Source organism: Eubalaena glacialis, chromosome 1 (genome assembly GCF_028564815.1).
Source record: "Eubalaena glacialis isolate mEubGla1 chromosome 1, mEubGla1.1.hap2.+ XY, whole genome shotgun sequence".
Lineage (NCBI taxonomy): Eukaryota > Metazoa > Chordata > Mammalia > Artiodactyla > Balaenidae > Eubalaena > Eubalaena glacialis.
The window spans coordinates 168,151,492-168,172,496 of NC_083716.1; the positions used below are offsets into that span (position 1 = coordinate 168,151,492).

The following is a 21,005-nucleotide window of genomic DNA, read 5'->3' on the forward strand; positions in this document are numbered from 1 at the left end:
AAAGGAGGAAAAAAGCAAAAGAACCATCCTATACTAAAATAGCTAGTATGTACGATGTAATCACACACATACATTGTTATAAAATTGTACACAAATGTAGACATGAAAAAAAATTAAGGTTAAAAAGGACATTGCAACCAAACTTGCCAGAGGGCATATCCAAGGAATTCATATCAGTACTTAGATGCTCTTCTGCTTGCATTCTCACAAAATATAGTCCAAAGTGGCCATGGAGGCCGAGCATAGTCCTTGATTATTATCAATCTGAAGTTGTTATGTATGTGTTCGGCTTGACAGCATTAAAGAAACAGGGGTCACTTCAATCTGGTTTTATGGTTTCTTCCAGAGGTCAACAAACTTTCTATGAAAAAACCAAATAGTACATATTTTAGGCTTTCTGGGCCATATCATCTCTATCACAGCTACTCATCTCTGCCACTGTAGGCAAAAGCAGTCATAGACTTCGATGGTTAATTTTGTGGTTAACTTGGGGAGGCCAGAGTATCGAGTTATTTAATCATATGCTAATTTAGGCACTGTAGTGAAGATATTTTGTATAGTAATTGTAGATAGATAGATAGATAGGTAGACAGGTAGATAGATAGATAGGTATTGCATACTATTGGTTCTGTTTCTGTGGAGAACCCTGACATACACAGGTAAGACTACATAAATTAATGGACCTGGCTGTGTTCCAATAAAACTATTTATAGTAACAGGTAGTGGATCACATTTGGCCTTGTACCATAGTTTTCCAACCTTTAGTACTATCGATAATAAAAGATAGCTGCTTTTATTAAAAACTCCATGTTTTAGGCAGTGTGAAATGTGTTTCACACATGGATTCCAAGTGCTCCATAAGCTGAGAATTCTTCCTGACCAGGCCAGATGTTCTGGAGCAGCAATGTGAGCAGGAATGATTTTCCTAGAACCAGTGAGATCTAGACCATAGCTTAAGTGTAAGAAAGAGTTTCTCAGAGAAGGCTTCAAGATTGTGTTCTTTTTATTTGTTTTTATATTGTTTTATCTATTGGCTTTAGGGATTGAAAGTTATTGCTTCTAATCCAGCAGAAGTCAACTAACAGCATGTCTTGGATGCTCACTTATTAAATGGGGCACCTTTCAATTGAACTTGATAAGGGGAAAATTAAAATTCACTAAATCAGGGGCTTATTATTCTTGGAATAAAAAGAATTTTTTACATCAAAGATTTAAAGCAAAGGACCTTTTAAGTAACATATTCCTTTGAAGATGGAGTCTTCCATCTATAGCTATTTTTCAATAATAATAAGTACCATATACTTAAAGTTATCTATAACTTTAAATAGTAGAGCCTCAATTTGGTTTATGCCACAAGGTTCCCTTCTCCAGAGATTAATAAAACTCCCATTTAAGAAGAATTGGCATCCTTTGTTTTCAACTTAGGGACCCCCCAATAAGCACTCTTATTTCATCCCAGGTATTACCTGCTGTTCCTCAAAAGTTTAAGAAATAACCTACATTTAAAATAATTTGATTTACAAAAAGCAAATATAATCGCATCTTTTCAAGATCACATCATTTATGCAAAGTGGAGAATATCTATAAAATTACCCTTACCATAGAGAAGCTTCTTGGAAGGTTAGGTTGTGAATGTTAAAATGTGGGGAAAACAGGAAATTTGAAATTCAATATCTGAAAGAGAATTCTAACCTATCAGGTAGTTGAAGAAATACTTAAGCATAAGAGTAAAGGGTTGTTATGACCATGGCCAAATGACAGACAAATTTATAAAGTAAAAGGGGATAAATTAATAATAGTAAAGAAGACCTTAATTTAGAGAAGCCAAGTTCGAAAATGGAAGCTAATGGGTTGGTGTGGCAAGTGGTGAACAAAGATATTTAGATACAAAAAGGTATGTCAGAGTTGGTCATAAGCATAAAAAGTTCAGCAAAGGAAGGTCAAGTGGGGGAACTCTGTGCAAAAAAAGGCAACTGCGGGGTCTAAATTGGTCAGAACAGTTCTAATTTCAAATAATTTGCCGTCAAATCATTGGTCCTGATTTTAAGTTCAGAAAATATAGTCACTATCATACCTATTTGTAACTACAATCTGTTATCAAACTGTCTTTAACGTAGAAAATCTTAATAATTATTTGCTGATAATGACAATTATCTGGAAACTCAAATCAGAGAAAGTACATTTAAAAACAATATCAACTAATAATTCTTAAAAGAAATACTTATTAGTGGTCTTTATTTACTAGCATCAACAAGAAACTAATTTGGAAGTTCTGTTTAGCATAGGAAATTGGTGCCACACTCACCTCTGCTGATATTATCAGCATTGGGTGGGGATGAAGCGACAATTTGTCAAAATCTGAACCATCTTTGCCAGGTTTGGGGTTTCTGTAGAGAAGTTACCTCTACCAGGTCTGACTGCCATAGCTCAGGAAAATAGTGCAGTCATTCCTCCTAGCGTAGAATGTACTTCAGAAGACGATGTTTAAGGGACCTATGTAATAAGCCCCAGGAAGATAATATTAGTAGTGGTTTAGACAAGGAATGTAATAGCTAACAATTATGGAATGCTTATTATGATCCAGGAACTGATGCATTATCTCATTTAATCCTTTCAACAACCTTGTGGGTTATGGGTATTCTTATTAACTCCATTTTACAGGAAACCTGGGCTTGGCAAGGTTAAAGAATTGCTCAAGACAACAAAGGTAGTAAGAGGCTGGGCTGGGATTTGAACCCATGCAGTCTGGTGCTTCAGGGTGTGTACACCCATAACCACAATGCTACAGGTACACTCAAACAGGCTGGGGGCAAAAAATCAGTTTTCTATACAGGGTAAATTAATTTTCTCAAACTTAATCTCTGTTCACTTTATCCCACACCAGATGGTTAATCTTCAACTCACATTTTTAAAAGTTAGACTGGCATTTATGTGCCAACTTTAAATAATAATGATCTTTAATATTTTACAATTTACAATAGTGAAGCATGGACAGTCCGTTAGTCCCCAAGACAGAGTGAAATAGAGATGATACTGATCGTGCACACCCTCCAAGTGAAATGACAAAGAAATACACATAAACTTCATACTTCATTTATTGAAACTATTTGGATCCAATGAATTGCTTAAACAACCCAATAAAACAGGTCAGTTTACAAATCAAGTGTCATCAGTATGCCTTCTTCACCGGTGAAGAACTTATATGTTTGATACATTATTCAAAACCCACATATCACCTAAATCCACAGAAACTGTGGCTTTTTTCTCTAACCTACTCCCTTTTATTCATTAGTATTCATTTACATCTTCGTTCACCACATTTATAGCTCTTTTGAAAGTTTCGTTTCATTCTCATCAGACCATTTACCTCACAATTTTCCTCCCTGTTTCTAAATGGATGCATTTTTACTGAAAAATGTGTAGCTACACTACCAAAGATTAGTATCACGATTTAAAAGACATGACTGCAAAAGTACACCACCACCAACACCGAATTACCGCAAGGAACGAAAGGTCCCGGACAGATGAGCTCCAGCCTTTAAAGGGGAGAGCTCGCTGCCACCACCTAGGGCGGGCAGGGAATGGAAGGAGGGGAGGTTGGAAAGGCAGTGTTTGATTCAAGTCAATAAACATTCACTGCGCCACTCACCAAGCGCAAAAAAAAAAAAAAAAGATGGGCGGTATTTCGAGCAGTGGGCCTTGCAGGTTTGCCAGAGAGGTTTGCCAGAGAGGGCAAGAGACTGTGGCGCGGACTTGGACGCTGGGGAGCGGCAGGGCTGGATCTGAGCCCTTCACCTGGCAGGCGACGGCGGCCAACCACGGCCGGGCCTCCAGCGCCCCGCTCCCGAGGCCCGCACACTCGCCGGCCCAGCCACCAGCCCGACGGCCGACCAGCCGCAGCCGCTTACCGGTGGCGCCTCGCTGCCTCCCCGGAGACAGCCCTTCAACGGTTGCCGCAGTCAGAGCACCACCCCGCGGTGGGGTACGTCGAGCCCGCCCGCAGCTCTCGGATCCGCTCAGCTCCACCACTCTCGCGAGAGGTCGGAGGAGTCCGCGAGGTGGGGGAAGGAGAAGGGAGGGGCATTTAACGGTGGTGGCTGGTTCTGCGCCGGATCCGGGAGTCGGGCGGACGCCATTGTGCTTCGCGGCCGACTTTTCTGCCTCTGTTAGAGGCCTCGGACTCCGAGGAGGAAGGCGGCGGTGCGATCGCTGGGAGCGGGAGGCGCCCTGTTCAGTGCCAGCTCTGGAGCAGGGGTAATAAGCTGCGGAGCCCGGGCTTCTCCCTCTCGGGGAGGGGGTTCTGAAGGCCGCGGGTGGGGGAGGGGAGGAAACGAAGTGCTGGTCTGGGGACGCCGAGGCCGCCTCCTTCCTCTCAGAATCGGGGCGGAGGAGCCGCGGGTACTAAGGGGAGCCGGGCACAGGCCTCCTCTGCCGGTGGCCTTTCGTCCCGTGTTGGAGTTTGTGACGGGTGGAGGGGGCAGGCTGTGTGTCTTCCGAGTGGACGTGCGGCGGGCGAGGGCAAGGGGCTTGAGCCCTGTTTTGGCCTTTGGCTGCCTCCTCTTCGAATGGGGTGAGGAGGGTTCTCCGGGGCGGGCCGGGAGTGTCACGAGTGAGGTATTTAATGAGCGAGGTGTTGAAGGCAGGGAGGCTTAGGGCTCTGCCAACCCAGCTTCGAATTGAAGGGACTTTTCCAGCCCCTTAGATGGGATAAAGGTTTGCTCATTGATCGTCCCAGATCTTGAGTATCGTGATACTTTGGGATTTCTTTTGTATTGTGGTAAATTGTATGTTATTCAAATTGAACTAGGTGGTGGTATGTATAAAAACGGACCTGTTGGCGTAAGAAGTGAAATATGGAAGGCACTAGTAGTTGAATACAGTACTCCCTCATTTTGGTGAAACTGCGTAGAGAAGATGAATGTGTACACACAGCAAAAATACTGTAATTCTTTTTTCCTACGAACAGACGTAAATATATGGGGAACATCTCTGTCTTGGTAATACATTGATCACGACCGATGTCGTTTGGCGCTATTAAGAGCAAAGGTGCCAAGTGAAATTGAATTGAGTAATTTTTTTTCGATTTTGTAGGATGTTTTAGGTTTTTTTTTTTTCATTAATAAAATAATTTAAAATTTTCCCCTTTTCTTTGTCTCATCTGTCCGTTTCTGTCTAGGACTAAGAGATAAGGTTAAAGATGAATTTTTGATTTAAAATCAAACGGTATACTGTTGTTAAAAAGGCAGACAGACTCTAACTAGATTTTTTCTTTTCCGTGAGATAAAATTGTGTTTCAGAAATGGGGTCAGTATTTGATTTACAGCTCTCCAGCATTTTGTGAAACAGCAGTGGCGTAGGAGGCATTAGAGGCCGGTCTGGGTTTGAGTCTTGATTTCGCCATAATTACTTAACCCCTTCCTAGAGTTGAAATGAGGATTAAATTAGATGAAGTAGTGTGTAGCAGTCAGCACGCTGGGGGACATAATACTTGCAGAATGAACTTTTGATGAATGTAAGTAGTTGGAATTGATACTAAGTCCAGTTGTTTATATTCATGCATTCTTCAAATTTTACTCTCCCTGTAATATGTCCCTCACAGAGTACTGACTGCTTCTCACACGCACAGTAATATACACTTATGTAAGTTCTATACTACAAATGTTTTTAGATAAGAACATTTTACAGCTCTTTTTTTGCCCTAACTTATACCACAGATGTAAGCATGGTCGGTAAGCATAGCCCTGAGTTTTTTTCCGAAGTTGCGTGCTGGGTCAAATGTCGTGAATAAGAATGGTTAAAAATTCCTGCTTATTTAAGTACAGGCAATTTCTGTTTCTGTCACATTGGTAAGAGAGCTTAATTTCCCAGGTAAAGCTCAAAGATGCCCCTATATAGACATGCACATATGTTCTATGTGAAGGTGTCAGGTAATCAGCTTGAACATAAAAAGACATCCATGGCCGCAATTTTTAACCAGCTACATATCCATTTCACACAGCTGTTCATCTGGTATATGTTCAAGAGTTGCCCGCTTAATTTTAGGAAAATAATTGTAATGGTGTAAAACTATCAAATAATGTAAAACAATTTTTGAAAGTTTGTTGTATTTTAGCTACTAGATTAGGGCTTCACATTACAAGAAGGAGGTTGACACAGCTTCTACCTTCCACAACTCACAATTTAATCATCAGACTAATGTATAAACAACAACTGCTATTATCTTAGTGTAAGTATTGATATATGGTAGTATTTGTGGGAGCACAGAGAAGAGGTGTTTGATCTTGGGGGAAATTTTTACAGGAAGTATTGCTTGAACTGAGATGTGAAGGATGATTAGGACTTTGATAAGGAAACTGAAAGTCATGGTATCATGGTTTGTTTTAGGAATGGACAGTTTGTTCCCCATAGCTGAAACAATTGAATGGAGGGTTAGAGCATGACATGAAAGACCTTCAGTACTGTTTTAGAAAGTTAGTGCTCTATGCTCTTGGGAATAAAGAGCTGTTGTGTCCCTAAGCCAAATAAAAAATGATTTTAAATTATCTATGCTGATACATCCTTCTGTTACTACAGATAATTAAGTGCTAGTAATAAAGAACAGTGGGGAATGCATAAGTGAAATGCACAAGGTTGTATCAAACCTTGTTTTAACCAACAAATTAAACTTAACTAATTTTAACCAACAAATTTTTAACCAACAAATTAAACTTAACTAATGAACCTTTTAACTGTTAAATAACTGAATCAACAACTGATCACATTAGTGTAATTACAATTTAAAACTGAGTAAAGATTTTGAGTTCTTACTAAGATCTACTTGAATTCACTAAAGCAGAATTACAGTGAAATAATTTATCTTCTCAATTATTATTTTGCAAAAATTCGATTTTTAATACACTTGCTAATCATAAGATGAACACAAATGGGGAGCAGGATAAAATTATAATTTGAGAGTTGGCTGGGTTTTACTTTTCATGATCTTAGTTTTTAACTTTTCTTCTCTGGCCCAAACTCATGTGGTCAAAACTGGTTTTTCTTGTTCTCAAATGTATTTCTCTGTGGCTCTACTGGTTAGACTAGATAAGTTGAACACCTGGTTTTAAAATTACCTACTGTCATATACCCACTTTTGTCAATAACTTTAAGAAGGCAGATTTTGAACCTTAAAAGTTAGTTTTCATCTCTTCATTATGATCATTGCACTTCAGTGTAACGTGTTTCCCACTTTCAGAATAACTCTAAAATGGTTTCCAGTTATGGAATGAAGATTGAAACTTGACACAGATTAAATACACTTCAAAGGAGGACAGATTATTTCAAAGTATTCTAACGTAGACTTAACATCATAGTCCTATTTTCTCATGGAGATGTTGAACTTTTTTCTAGTTATTGATAGTATTTTTTAAGACCTGGGTGTATCTTTATGTCTTAAATATTTGTCAGCTAAAAATCAAGGCATTTTTTTAAAGACCCCAAAAGTTCTGTGCTTTGGAAGTGCTTTCCTTATGTGACTACCTTTAGTTTTCATGTCTCCATGTTCACTAGGATCAATAAAACACTAGGATTTCCCATTAAGAAAAAAAAATTTTTTTCCCAGAAGCAGATTTTTTAAACAAAAAGATATACCAAATAGAGGTAAATAAAGGAATTGTAACTGTGTTTATATTTCTGGAAGATTATTGGCTATTGAAATACATTGGTATTTTCTTTGATAACTCTGGTCTTCATGCCATGAATTTATTGTGTAGTAATGTTGTGCTTTTGGTAATTCAGTAACTGTAACTCCCCTGGATATTAAAGACAAAGTCTAAGTTAGACCCTGAAATCGAATCAGATTTTTCATAAGACCGGATGCATAATGATAATTGTAGGAAAGTAAAAGAAACAAGTTACAAAGCTTTACTCTATTGCTACATAACACACCACCTCAAAACCCTGTGGGTTAAAACTGCTGTTTACAGTGTTTTTACAGCTCTGTGTGCCTGTTGGGTAGTTCTGGTTTCCCCTGGGTTCACTCATGTATCAGTTATTCAGCTGAAGGATTCAGGTCCAAGATGGCGTCACTCACATTTCTGGCACTTGGTGTTGGTTAAACATGTAGGCTTTGCTTAGTGTGGTCTTTTATGACATGGGGGTCCCAAGACAACATTCCAGGAGAGTGAAAGTGGAAGCTATAAGACTTCTTACAGCCTTGGAAATCATATAATGTCATAGTGTATTCTTAGTCAAAGTAAGTCTCACAAGGTAGCCCACACTCAAGGGGTGGGGAAATAGATTCCACCTCCTCCCGGGTAGACCAGCAAGAGGACAATGCAAAAGGGTGTGGGTATTCAGCTGGGAGGGATTTGTAGCCATACTTTGTAATTACCACAGGTTGCTTAGAATATTTTAAGAACAGACATTCTTAAGGATGTCATGACTGGGATTTGCTTTAAAATAGAGGAGGGTGAAATAGTCAAATGTTGATCATTGTTGAAGAATGTTGTTTGGCTTCTGGAGGCTCATTATTGTCTCCACTTTTGTGTAAGTTGGAAATTTTTTCATAGTAAAAAAAAATTTTTTTTAAAGCATACTCAGGTAATCTAAACTCCACTTTGCAAAGTGATTTTGACCTTATTTTCCATTTATTATTTACCAGAATAGAATAGTACTCTGTTGCTTAGTATTTACTACTTCCTTTGTGGTGTACAGATACTAAGGGGTATAAACCAGCAGTACTACAATTTAGAAAGGGAATTGTTTTTAGGAGTTCTTTATAGATTTTATAGATTTTATTGTAATGTAAGATTAAAAAAAATATTTTTTCATCTGCCAGTAACTGTTTCCCTTAATTATCAAAGTTAGGTCAGATACATTAAAGAAGTTTTGGAAAACTAAGTTAAGAAAACAAAACCCACCCAGATATACAGTAAAATGTGAATAATGGCTATTTTTTCCCCAATTTCGTATGCATATACTTATATAAGGTATGTAAGTTTTCTTTACTCAGCAGCAAGTATTCTCCTGTACATAAATCTGAATGACTTTAAAAAGTCTTTTTACTATGTATTAAAGACAAATTTCAAATAATGAAAAAGCCAAAATAATGCCTACTAAGCTGTTTGTATGAAAATCTTTTAACATCTGATGGTATTGCTTAATAATAGCTGGTATTTGAGGATTATATACTGTGTGCCAGCAAAGCTCATGATATACCTGTAAAGTTGGTACTATTATTATTCCCATTTTGTAGGTGAAGAAATTAAGCATTAGATTAAGGCTAGAGTCACACCAAGTAAGGGATAGACTTAAAAGCTTGCATTCTCAAAATTATGTTTTTACAAAAGTTAGAAGTTGGCTCATATGCTAAAAATTGGGCAATGCTTAATTTATCTTGCCTATCCTGTTTCCTGTTTTGGAAAAAGAACCTTTGTTAATGAATACATTTAAAATAAAGAGAAAGTCTTAGGTGTAGGTTGTACTGTTTGTTAATATGAATGGGGCTGGGGCCTTTTTGTTTGTCTGGTCATTTGGTTTATGACTACTATGTGACTGTTGACAGATTCAGAAGAAGACTGTTATTGTAGGAAGGGGACACAGTGATCTGTAGAGGATAACATGAGAGGATCTGAGAGGATACATGTTATTTGAGAGATCCCTTTATAAGCAGAATCATCAAAAAACCTTTGAGCATTGCTCTGCTATTTCTCTTATCTTAGGAATTAACAGCTTTCCAAATTTGGTAGAAAACAAAAATTCAAGTCCTATTTGGTAGGCAACTTGTGGCGGTGCTCAGAAAAAACTTTACTCTTAAGTAATGTGTAGAACTCCTTTGTTCCAAGTGTTTTCCTATACTGCCTGAAGTTTTTCAGTTTACTTTTTCATAATGCCCTAAATTCTACTAATTAGACATTCATTGAGGGGGGTGGGCTACCAAGAGTGATGAGATAGAAGGTATACAGTTCAAGCAGAAGGCAAGGAGGTAGCATATGTGTATGGGAAAAAGTAAAATCAGTGTAAGTGATTGAAAATCAGTTAGCCCAGATTGCTCTCCAGGGTTTTCAGAACTATTTCTAGCATGCTTCTAGACCTCTTTTGGGTACTTCCAGCTACCTGTTTTTTAAAACCAACTCATCTTGGTGTGCTTCTTTGTCCTCCTCTCCCAACTCCCTGCAAATATATAAAGAGAAAAATGTTTTTCATCAGTATGCTGAATAATCCAATCCCTCCTCCCCCCCTCCCCAACCCCCAATACATTCTTTTCTACTTGGGATGTTCTGAATCTACCTTCTATCCATATTTTGGCTCTCACTAATTTGTTTGGAGCCACTGTGTATCTCTTCCTAATAACTTGTCCTTAGTTTGGGGCGTGGGGGGGTGGTTTGTTTTTAGCTGTCTCAAAATTTTTAGTAGATAGATACTGAGCCTACTAAAGCCTATAGCAGTAGTTTCTTCCCCATGGTTCCACAAAGGTAATAAAATTATTGACTTTCAGAATTGTAAGAAATGGAGGGAGCTATATAAATCTATTATTAAGGCTAGGCAAAACTGAAGTTTTGTTGGACCACTGATTGTTTCATCTTTGAAAGCTCTAATTGCCTGTCAGGAACTTATTTCTGGGGTCCTTGGGGAGAAAAGTAATACACAACCTGCTCCTAAAAAGCTTCAGAATTGTTGCCTTATTAAAGTACAAACTTCTGAGCAAAGGACACAAGATTGCCTTTATGATCCGGATATAATCTACCTTATGTATTTATTTCCTTGAGAGTCCTTCTTGTTCTCTCTCCTTTTCCAAGCCTTTGCTTTCATCCCTAACACATTATTTTCCATTTTCCAGTTCTTCAACATGCTTTAGCATCTTTATGCTTTCTTCCTCTTTTTTTATTTTCAATCTTCAAAGGTCAACTCAAATGTTACCTCATCTGAAGTCTTTCTCATCTTGTTGGAAATTTTGGTTCCCCATTCAATGCTCCCGTAGCATTTTCAGAATTTTCTTAAGTGTAATGATTTTTAGCAGTCTGGTATGAATGTGTAATCTAGCAATTAGTGTAATTGCTAATTATTTTAGTTGGTTTTTTTGGGGCTTCTTGACTGTGATCGAATCAGTTCAGCCAATTTCTCTTCAAATTTTTTCTGTGCTCTAGTTCTTTCCTTCTGTAACTCTAATTAAACGTACAGTAGTCTTTCTTACTGTTTCCTCAGTGTCTCTTAAACCCTCTCTTGTATTTACCATTATCTGTTTTTCCGAACTTCATTCCGGATAGTTTTCCTCTAGCCTATTTCCCAGTTCCCTAGTTTTTCAGTTTTGCCTAGGCTACTGGTAAATGCATCAGTTTCCCAGTTTGCTAACATTAGGGCCATCTCTTCATCTGGTTCTGTTGATTCTTATCTCTTGATGATGAACTGTTGTTGTTTTTTTTTCCTTGTACTTTTGTGTCTTATAATTTTTGATTGAATGGGAAACAGTGGAAATAAAAAAATAGTAGAGACTGAGATCAATAATTTTTATGCCTGGATATGGACATACTCTTTTGTCAGACTGTTAGTGTGGTGGGTTGAGTTGGTTTAGTTTGTAGTTAAGCTGGGTTTGAACTTTATTATTGCTTTATGTATTTTCAAAGTATTGCAGTAGTGGATTGCTGCTGCATGGTGCTTAGTGTGAGGCTGGAGTGCTGGAGGATTTCTTTGAGTATTCTTTCACTAGCCTCAACTTCCTGCAGGCCCTGCACCACAGAGAGGTCTAAGACTCTAAGGCTGTTGTAACTCCCTCAGCAGTAAACTGTTGTACCTTCCTATTTGGAGCAAAGTTCATGGTGAAAGGAGGTGTTCTATGTTTTATGCATCCTTCTCCAGTCTTAGGCAGGCTCTGTGTGCCTGATCCTCAGAGGTGGGGCTGTCCCAAGATTTATGCCCTTTTCCCTGTCTCCTGGGTATAGCGTGCAGGCAGACTCCTGCCACCTCCTCCCCACCAGGGTGAACTGGAACTAGGATTTTTTTTAAGGTGGTAGTTGGAAGTTAAGTGGAAAAGGTAGGTTAGAGTTCTGGATACTGGGGCAAAGAATTTAGACTTTGCTTTTAAGGTAGTAGAAAAACAGCTGAAAGTATGATTCGGGAGTGGTGCTGTTACTAGTAGGATGAAAAGGCCTTTAGACAAGGCCTAGTGTGGTATTATTAGAGACAAACTTTGTTGGTTTACCTAAAGTAGGCCTCATATTCAAGTAAAGTCTTGCTGGAAAACATTGTAAAATTCAATTTAAATTTGTCTGTTTTAGTATAAGTTGCGTGATAGGTTTTCAGTTGCATTTGACATGAGACTATGAGATCTTGTTAACTTGCAGATAGCATTGGGCACAGAATTTTGCATGTCAGGTAATGAGAGAATTTTTTGAGGCTTTTTACCTAGACTGAGAAAGTTTAAGTTAAGACTATTTCCATAGAATAGATTTGAATTGTACTCTTTATAGGTGGGAGAAACTTTTTTTGGTCTAAACCTCCTTTATAGTGTTTAATGGGCCACCAAAAACATGAACTTGCTTTAAAGAGCTTTTCAGAGGTTTCCTAGCAAGCCCAGCTGAATGAAATTACCTATTAAAAATGTAGTAATTTTTTCTAGGTAACAAGCCACAGGTTTATGAGATGAAAGACTACATAAATTTTGGAGTTGGTATGAATATCTGTTTTCCACTCCTGTTGCTCATGCCAATTACTATTAAAATGCCTGAAGGTAAGGGAACACTTAACAGTGATATTAAGACTAGTTGGGGGCTTCCCTGGTGGCGCAGTGGTTGAGAATCTGCCTGCCAGTGCAGGGGACACGGGTTCGAGCCCTGGTCTGGGAAGATCCCACATGCCGCGGAGCAACTAGGCCCGTGAGCCACAGCTACTGAGCCTGCGCGTCTGGAGCTTGTGCTCCGCAACAAGAGAGGCCGCGAAAGTGAGAGGCCCACCTGCGCATGGCGATGAAGAGTGGCCCCCGCTTGCCGCAACTAGAGAAAGCCCTTGCACAGAAACGAAGACCCAACACAGCCAAAAATAAATAAATAAATAAATAAATAAATAATAAAAATAAAGGAATTCCTTAAAAAAAAAAAGACTAGTTGGGTAAACTAGCAGTTAAATATCAGCTTCAGAGAATCTTCACAAGTTGAAAAGTTCAATATAGTAAAAATCTCAAATATTGATCATAAGATTTTTGTGGCTTTGTGGTTCATTACCTTCTTTCTGCATTTGAAGTTGAAGCAAGTTCTGAAGAATGGAAATGGAATGACCTCTTGGAGCTGTCAGTGCCTCAGCTTACTCAGACATAGATGTGTTGATAAGGAACATGAGCACACAAGTCCAGTGGATCCATCATGCCTAGGACTTGAGTGAGGCTCAGAGAGTAAAAATTAAGCATGTTAATAATGGAAGCTTCATAGCAATGAGGGCTGTATGCAAATTGAGTGGCAAGGCATAGCAGACAGGCACATATCTCTTCTTCTCAAGCTCATGCTTCACTATCCTATCTGCCTTCACTTACAGAATACAAGTTCAAAGGTTAAAGTATTAATAATTTCAAGATGTCAGCAGTAGAGCTTTTAATCAAGCACAGGGTCCCATGTGTCTGCATAGGTGGACACACATCTATAAACCAAGCCCTGGTGATAAGTTTTTATCTTATCACTAGAAAGACAGTTCAACTATCCAACTCTAGAATCAAATTTAAAGAAATTTAAAGAAACTAAATAGTGGCAAAAGGAAAGTAAGAGGCTATTATATTGACCACTGAGGAAAGATTGTACATATGAACTTTTTGTGCTTTACTCTTTAAGTCTTGGTTAAAAGCATTGAGCTTCAGATACTTTTTTCCTGCTAGTCTTTTTTTCTGGCTTATACCTCTTCCTTTAGAGCACTTAAAACTGTTGTTTGGTTATTTGTGTCGTTTGTTCTCTACTAGACTACAGCTTCTTCATAGTCATTATCTTAGTAGGTTCAGTGTTGTCCCCTCTCTCTGTCCCTTTGTTTAGTATTAATTAATGTGCCTAGCACATACTAAACATGTAAAAAACTATTTCTTGAATGAATGAACTTGAAAAGATGCCTTATAGTACCTTGTAAGTGGTCTGGTAGAAGTTTTTCAAGGACTGCTTATTTTATTTAATTTTATTTATTATTTCTATTTTTTGTGCTTTTGACCTACAACTTATACAACCAGATTACGTAAGTTTTCTGGTAACACCTGTGTTGTCAAAATTCAATTTATGTAGAGGAGTTGCCAAAAATAGTTTCATGCAGTATAAATTATAGCTCTCGGAGGACTCTGCCTCTTTGCTTTCTCCCAAGAGCTTTGTTTTGAGAGATTTTCTACTAGGTTAGTTTTATTCTGCAAGTAAGAATTGGGTATAAATATAATCAAAGTAAACTACGAGAGGTATGATTAAGAAGCACTGTTATTAAAGAACCATCTATAGACCTGTATCTTTTTAAAGACATTTTATCTTTCCTTTTAAAATCCTCAACAAATACAGTCTCTTGTTTAGTGTTTGTAGAGCGTTCTTGATAAAATAACAAATTTGCTACTTGTTAAATCTTTTATGGGCTGTTGCATGTCAGTATTTAACCATTAGTATTTTTTCTACTAACGTATGCCTTCTTTAATTGTCCAATTCATAATTCACCTTGTTAATAAAAATTTTTGTATGGATGTATATATAGAATTTATAAAAAGCTGAAGGTAGTAAAGATTTATATTAGGTGACTGTATGCTTTATCATTCAAACCAGGTCGCTTTTAAGAGACAGTGCAAGTACTATTAATAATTGTCGCAGGTTAATGAGCACAAATTAGGACTTTTCTGGCCATAAACTGGGACTGGTCTAGGCAAACCAGGCAATATGGTCCTCTCTGCTTAAAAGGAAAACAGCAGTCCTTTGCCTCACCCTTTACCTCATTCCCAGTCTCGCTTTCCATAGGCAGCAATCCTCACCTTTTAGCTGTTTTAGGATTTACCTTCATATTTCTAAATGATGTGTTCATGATTTTTTAGTATTATATATGTGCTTTTTTATTCACCATTGTCCTTACTTCCCCTGCCCACCTCAGTCACACAGCATATTTGTAGCAAGATTGATACAGTAGTCTATGTTTACACTGTCATAACTATATAAATATTAAAGAGTTCACCCAAACACTGCAGCATCTCCTTTCTTGAACAATAGCTCTGTTTTCCCAAGTTACAAAATTAATGTATTAAATTTGCCCTTTGTTCTAAGTACTCAGCATTTTTTTCCCAATTGTATCATCATCTCTGCCACGAGCCAAAATAGTTTCCGTATGATGCTATTTTTTCCTGAGAACTTTGCTTCCATTTTCTGTGATCCTGTTCCAGTCTTGATCAGTTTGCTCCCTATGCTTTCTACATAATTTTGTAACTGTTTCCTGGGTTCTGTGCCTGGTTCTTTAATTCTTTACACTCCCATTTTCCTAGAACCTGCTCTTCATTTAACTAACTTCCTATGGTTTTGTTTGTTTTTTAATTGTTTTTTAAAATCTTTCATGTCTGAATACTCTTTTCTCCACCTCACATTTAGTTGCTAGATTGGAGTTCATTGCTAAATTTTTTTCTCAGTACTATAGGCATTGCTTTATTGTCTTGAGAGTTTTTAAAGTTGTAATTAAGAAACCATTCTGATTACTTTTCTTTTGTATATGACCCGTTTTTCCATTCTTGTAAGTTATAGAATCTTCTCTTTATTTCTGGTGTTCTGAAATTTCAAGATGATAAATGGTACTTAGCGTTGGTCTTTTTTCTTTGATCGTGCCCAGTACTCTTGACCCCTTTCAATGTGGAGATTTGTGTCCTTCAATTCTAGAAAAGTTCTTTCATTTCTTTGGTAATTTTCTCTACCTTATTTTCTTTTTTCTCACTTTCTGTAACCATAGTTACCGTCAAATGATTGATAACTCCCCTGGACAATTCTCCTGTTTTTTGAGTTACATTTTCTACTTCTGGGAGGTGTCCCAATCTTTCTGTTGGTTTATTTTAGTGTATCACATCTCTTTTTTAAGTGTGTAACATTTTGAATTTGCACAAGCTGTTCATTATACTGATTGCTTTCTCAAGCATCCTGTTCTTATTTTATGAATGAATGTCTTTTGCTCCCTTTGAGGATAGTAATTAATTAGCTCCTTTCCCCAGATTTTCTCTTAAGTTCCTTTTTTTGTTATTTACTTTAGTCTTATGGGAGGTTTTCCTTGGATACCTAGGGATCCTTGATGTTTGTCTATTAGAGGGAAGCACTAAAAAAAGCTGATTAGAAACTCTTGGTGACTAGTGGACTTTGCTTTGGGTAGGATGGTCAAATGGCAGGCTAGCTGTGTAATTGGAAGCATTCCAAATGTCAGTATCCAGAAGTCTTATCTCTGGTATTTTGTTTGGTTTTCTGACAGCATTGTAAAAACAGCACCAGGAAAGAGTTTTTGGGTCTCAACATTGAATATATAGATTTTCTTTTATTCCTTATACTTAACCTTTGCAGAGATGATTGTATATTTGCTGGGGGGGTGGGGGTGGGGTTACATGGGAGATCCTTATTCTCCAGAGAATAAATATCCTGTTTTCGGAAGGATGGTGCTAGGGGGAGAACTGGGGGTTTTACTTCTCCAAGTACAGATTTTAATTCAGCAACTCCATGCATCATCCCTTTTTTATGATACCGTGTATCTCCAGGTCTTGATTCTTTCTAGGATGCTAAGGCCAACTGCTTTGCTTCCAGTTCCTACCTCTTGCTAAAAAGTACCTAAGGTGTATTTTTTATCCTCTCTGCTGAATTACTCTACCTCTCCTCCGACTTTTTTGGATTTTCCAAATATAACATTGAAATCTCTTGCCTTTTATGGTCCCTTTTCCTATTCTTTTCACAGTTAAAGCTTTTGGATTCATCGACTGTCATTTTATAGGGGTTTTGGAAAGAGGGACCAAAATAGATGCATAAGGATAACCTTGTCATGTTTAACTGGGACTTCAAACAGACCTTTTCTGATAAGCTATCTTTGATTTAATCATGTCCCAGAGTATAGCTTTTACTCTGGTTTCTCGTTAGCTAGATACTCTTAGTCGAATAATTTTAATTGATACTAGGCTTGTGTTATGTCTTTTTCATGTTTGTTGTGTATTCTACTGCAGTATAGGCCATATGTTTTGTTGATGTTTTTGCATCTTCATCCTCTTTTCTGTCATTGCTTGACACCATGTTTTTGAGGCAGATACTGAAAAAGGAAATTCTTTTGTAGTAACTTTTAAGGTAGAATGATACCAAAACTTAGTTGATAAGTTAATGAATTGAAAGTGCATTAGATATTTTTAACTTAAATGTTTAGATTTGAAGGTTTTAATACAGCAAATATACCTATCTAGGCTGCATATCAGGCAAGTGAAGTACATTACTTTGTTCTTGCCTTAATTTCAATCCACTACCAGAAAAATAAGGGAATAATTTTTGACCTTGAAAGTGGGTAACTAGGAGGAGTTGAAGAGATTATTGTGATTTCTTTTCTTTTTACTGATACTTTCTTTTACCCTTCTCTTTTTACTCTCAAGACTGGTGGTATCTCAGCTGTTCAGAGGCCGCATTGTAAATCCTTACCTCAGAAAACTTTAAAAGTTTTTCTTTAATTTATAAAATTAATGTTTTTATAGCAGCCTTACTTTTAATAGCCTAAAACTGGAAACAGTCCAGTGTCCATCCACAGTAGAATAGACAAATAAATTGTGTGTATTGATACAGTGGAATATTATATAAACTAATTAGAGTGAACTTACTACAACTGCATGCAACAGCAGAATTAGTCTCACAAATAGAATGTTGAGCAAATGAAGCCAGACATAAAAGAGTACATGTTGTATGAATCCATTTATAGAGAGAGTTAAAAAATAAGGCATAGTTAATGGTGACTCTTGGCATGTGTTGAGGAATGTTTAGTGAAGAAAACTTAGAAATTATTCTCACTTTTGAGAAGGGGAGACAGGAAAACAAATTACAGCGTGTAGTATGATGTCTTAAAAAAAGTATGTACAAAGTGGAAGTAACACTTGGTCTTGTTTTAAGACTATGCCCAGGAATTGAATGGGGAATCTGTAGATTTCGCAGGCACATATAAAATCCTGTGAGAGCATATTGTGTTAAGGAGTGTACAGATACTACAGTATAGCTAATGCTATGGTATGAGTATCGAACACTCATAATAGGAATAACAAGAGTCAAGGGCTAATTCGTGTAGGATTTTATTTACTTTTTTACTTTATTTACTTATTTAGGCTGTGCCGGGTCTTAATTGTGGCACTCGGACTTCTTAGTTGCGGCATGCAGAGTCTTAGTTGCAGCATGCATGCGGGATCTACTTCCCCGACCAGGGATCAGACCCGGGCCCCCTGCATTGGGAGTGCGGAGTCTTACCAACTGGACCACTAGGGAAGTCCCTAGGATTTTATATAGAGAGGAAATTGAATAAAGAAAAGAGCTCAGGCTTTAGAAACAACAAACCTTAGTTTCTCATCACCACTTTTATCATGTTTGCTTCATTTTATGGGCAATAGGGAACCTTTGATGGACTTCAGACCTCTTCCTGTAGAAGGAGAGTGATGATAATCTCACAGTTTACCATACCATATTTGGTTAATTTGCATGGTTAATTCTTGATTTGAGCTGATCATTAAGGAGAGGATTAAGAATCAAAGGTTTGCATGTTTTCCAAAAGGCAATTAATCAAAATTTGCATTTCACAGGAAACATTAAGAATGGAGTCTAAACCTTCAAGGATTCCAAGAAGAATTTCTGTTCAACCCACTAGCTCTTTAAGTGCTAGGATGATGTCTGGAAGCAGAGGAAGTAGTTTAAATGATACCTATCACTCAAGGGACTCTTCGTTTGGACTGGATTCTGAATATCAGGTAACATCTTAATTTGGAATGTGTGTACATACACAGTCTCATTTTCAAAATCCTTGGGGCCATGTGATTTTCTGGATTTTAGAAAAGTAGTAGAGTGTTTTTATAACACCCTCTCAGCTGGATCTGAGGCATCCTGTAATCAAAAGATTAATATATCTGCAGCAAACTGATTTAATGTTCCGCACTAGCAAAAACTTAATGTTTTTCAAAGTTTTGAACTTAAGAATTTTGAATAAGGGATTGTGGTCATAAATAAAATGTTCATAGTTTCCAAAGACTTGGAAACCTTTTAACCTAAAAGCATTGAAGTATCAGTTGAATTAACAGGCTGTCTTTTACATGAATTATGGGGTTTTATTTTTACACTTAGTAATGAGTTTGCATTGATTCATAATCTACATAAAGCAATCTAAGTTCCTTTTATGTAGCTAATTTTCCTTAGGATCAATAACACTTTGGTTTTTGAAATAGTTTATTAGTGTTATAACAATGGTTGTAGTATAAACAGTGTAAATCTCAGAGGCATGGTTTGTAGCTTTAACGCAGTTTATCTTGCTCATCTTTTAAATGTTAAGTTTATTGCATTATTGGCTGAACACCTCATTAAATCGCACGAGATTTTCAAAAGTCTGATGTTTGGTAACTGTAGGAGAATCCTTTAGTGAAAATGTCTGTTTAAGTCTTAAGTCATATTTATATATTTATATATCATGCAATGTACTATATGACAAAGTCATTTGAAAGTTCTTCTGCGTAGTAATAAGCATTTTATAAAATACTCAGAGAAAGACAAATGAAATAAAATAATTTCTCTAAAATGCCCATATTTACTGCCAACCTGCTGACATTATGTGTACTGTTTACTTGGACTTATTTTAAATGTTGTTTGATAATGTATTTTTTTACTCTGTTGCTAGGCAAGAATATGTTTGCCAGAGGTGCAGAATAACATATTTTCCATTCTGCAGAAATGTTGTGGGTTAAATGATTGTGACTTGTTAAGAGCACACAATTGGGGTTTTTTCCTATATTAATAAAATTTTGTCTACTGATCTTTGTCTAATTTTTCGTATAGCTAATTAGTGAGGAACACAGACTCTGAAACCAGACTAAAAGTCTTGAATATATTTAGAAAACTTATTGACATTCACTTTAAAATAATATTTTCAGACTTTTTCTTCCAGCTTGTTCTTAATGTCATAGATTATTCTGAAAGTCTAATTTTTCATTGTGGAAGTTAAACAAATGCAAACATGTAAAAAAAATTTAAGTGTTTTATTGATTCTTAATAAGATTAATCAGTTTTATAAATTTTAGTGTTTTCCTTAATGTTTTTCAGTTATTTTAAGTGGCTTCCAATCTTTTTTTTTTCTTTCTTTAATGGGTTATAGGAATATTTCCAATCTTGTCAACTATTCGTAGGCTGCTTTGCTCTTTTAGTTTTGATTTAGGAACTGAAATTCCTGTGTTCTTGAGGAAAGTACTTTTCTGTTTCCTCTTCTGTGAAATGAAGATAATGGTAATTTTCTCACACAGTTACTGTTAAAATTAATTGGAAGAAATAATACATGTAAAGCACTTAGAACAACAGTGCCTGGAACCTAGTAAGAGTTCAGATGTTACAGGTTATAATTATGATTGTTACTGCTGTTATCATTTCCTGGGTTTGCATTGGTTTAAATAGATAATTAATATCCTTAGGGGACAGTATAATATGTTATCAGAATATTTAAATTATATATCACACATTTAGTTTTATTTAATATTCTTAAGATTATTCAGCAAGATGTGTATTTAATGAATGAAAGAGACCTTTGAATATCAAAGGGAGCTTTTTTGGTTAATTGCTGATATTTTCTGACTGAAAACTGTCTGAGACACAACACTCCCCCCCCGCTTTTTTTTTTTTAATAAATTTATTTGTTTATTTATTTATTGGCTGCGTTGGGTCTTCATTGCTGTGCGCGGGCTTTCTCTAGTTGCGGCCAGCGGGGGCTACTCTTTGTTGCAGTGTGTGGGCTTCTCATTGTGGTGACTTCTCTTTGTTGTGGAGCACAGGCTGTAGGCACGCGGGCTGCAGTAGTTGTGGCTCGCGGGC

The 21,005-nt window shown here is 37.0% G+C and overlaps 2 protein-coding genes across 11 annotated transcripts in view; one reads left to right on the forward strand and one right to left on the reverse strand.

Annotated features, from left to right (window-relative positions):
* Positions 1–3,950, reverse strand: part of BAZ2B (bromodomain adjacent to zinc finger domain 2B) — a 390,549-nt gene extending 386,599 nt beyond the window's left edge. Inside the window, exon 1 of the mRNA XM_061184127.1 lies at positions 3,909–3,950. The gene's annotated coding sequence lies outside the window, so the exon portion shown is untranslated. The remainder of the gene's footprint in view (positions 1–3,908) is intronic.
* A 131-nt stretch (positions 3,951–4,081) lies between these two features.
* The window catches only part of MARCHF7 (membrane associated ring-CH-type finger 7), a 47,513-nt gene continuing 30,589 nt past the window's right edge, over positions 4,082–21,005 (forward strand). For all 10 annotated transcript variants that reach the window (XR_009700396.1, XM_061184327.1, XM_061184346.1 and 7 more), the window contains exons 1-2: positions 4,082–4,254; positions 18,743–18,907. Coding sequence is in view for 9 of the 10 variants with exons in the window: in XM_061184327.1 (XP_061040310.1) it covers positions 18,755–18,907 (153 nt within the window). In the remaining variant the exon portion in view is untranslated. The remainder of the gene's footprint in view (positions 4,255–18,742; positions 18,908–21,005) is intronic.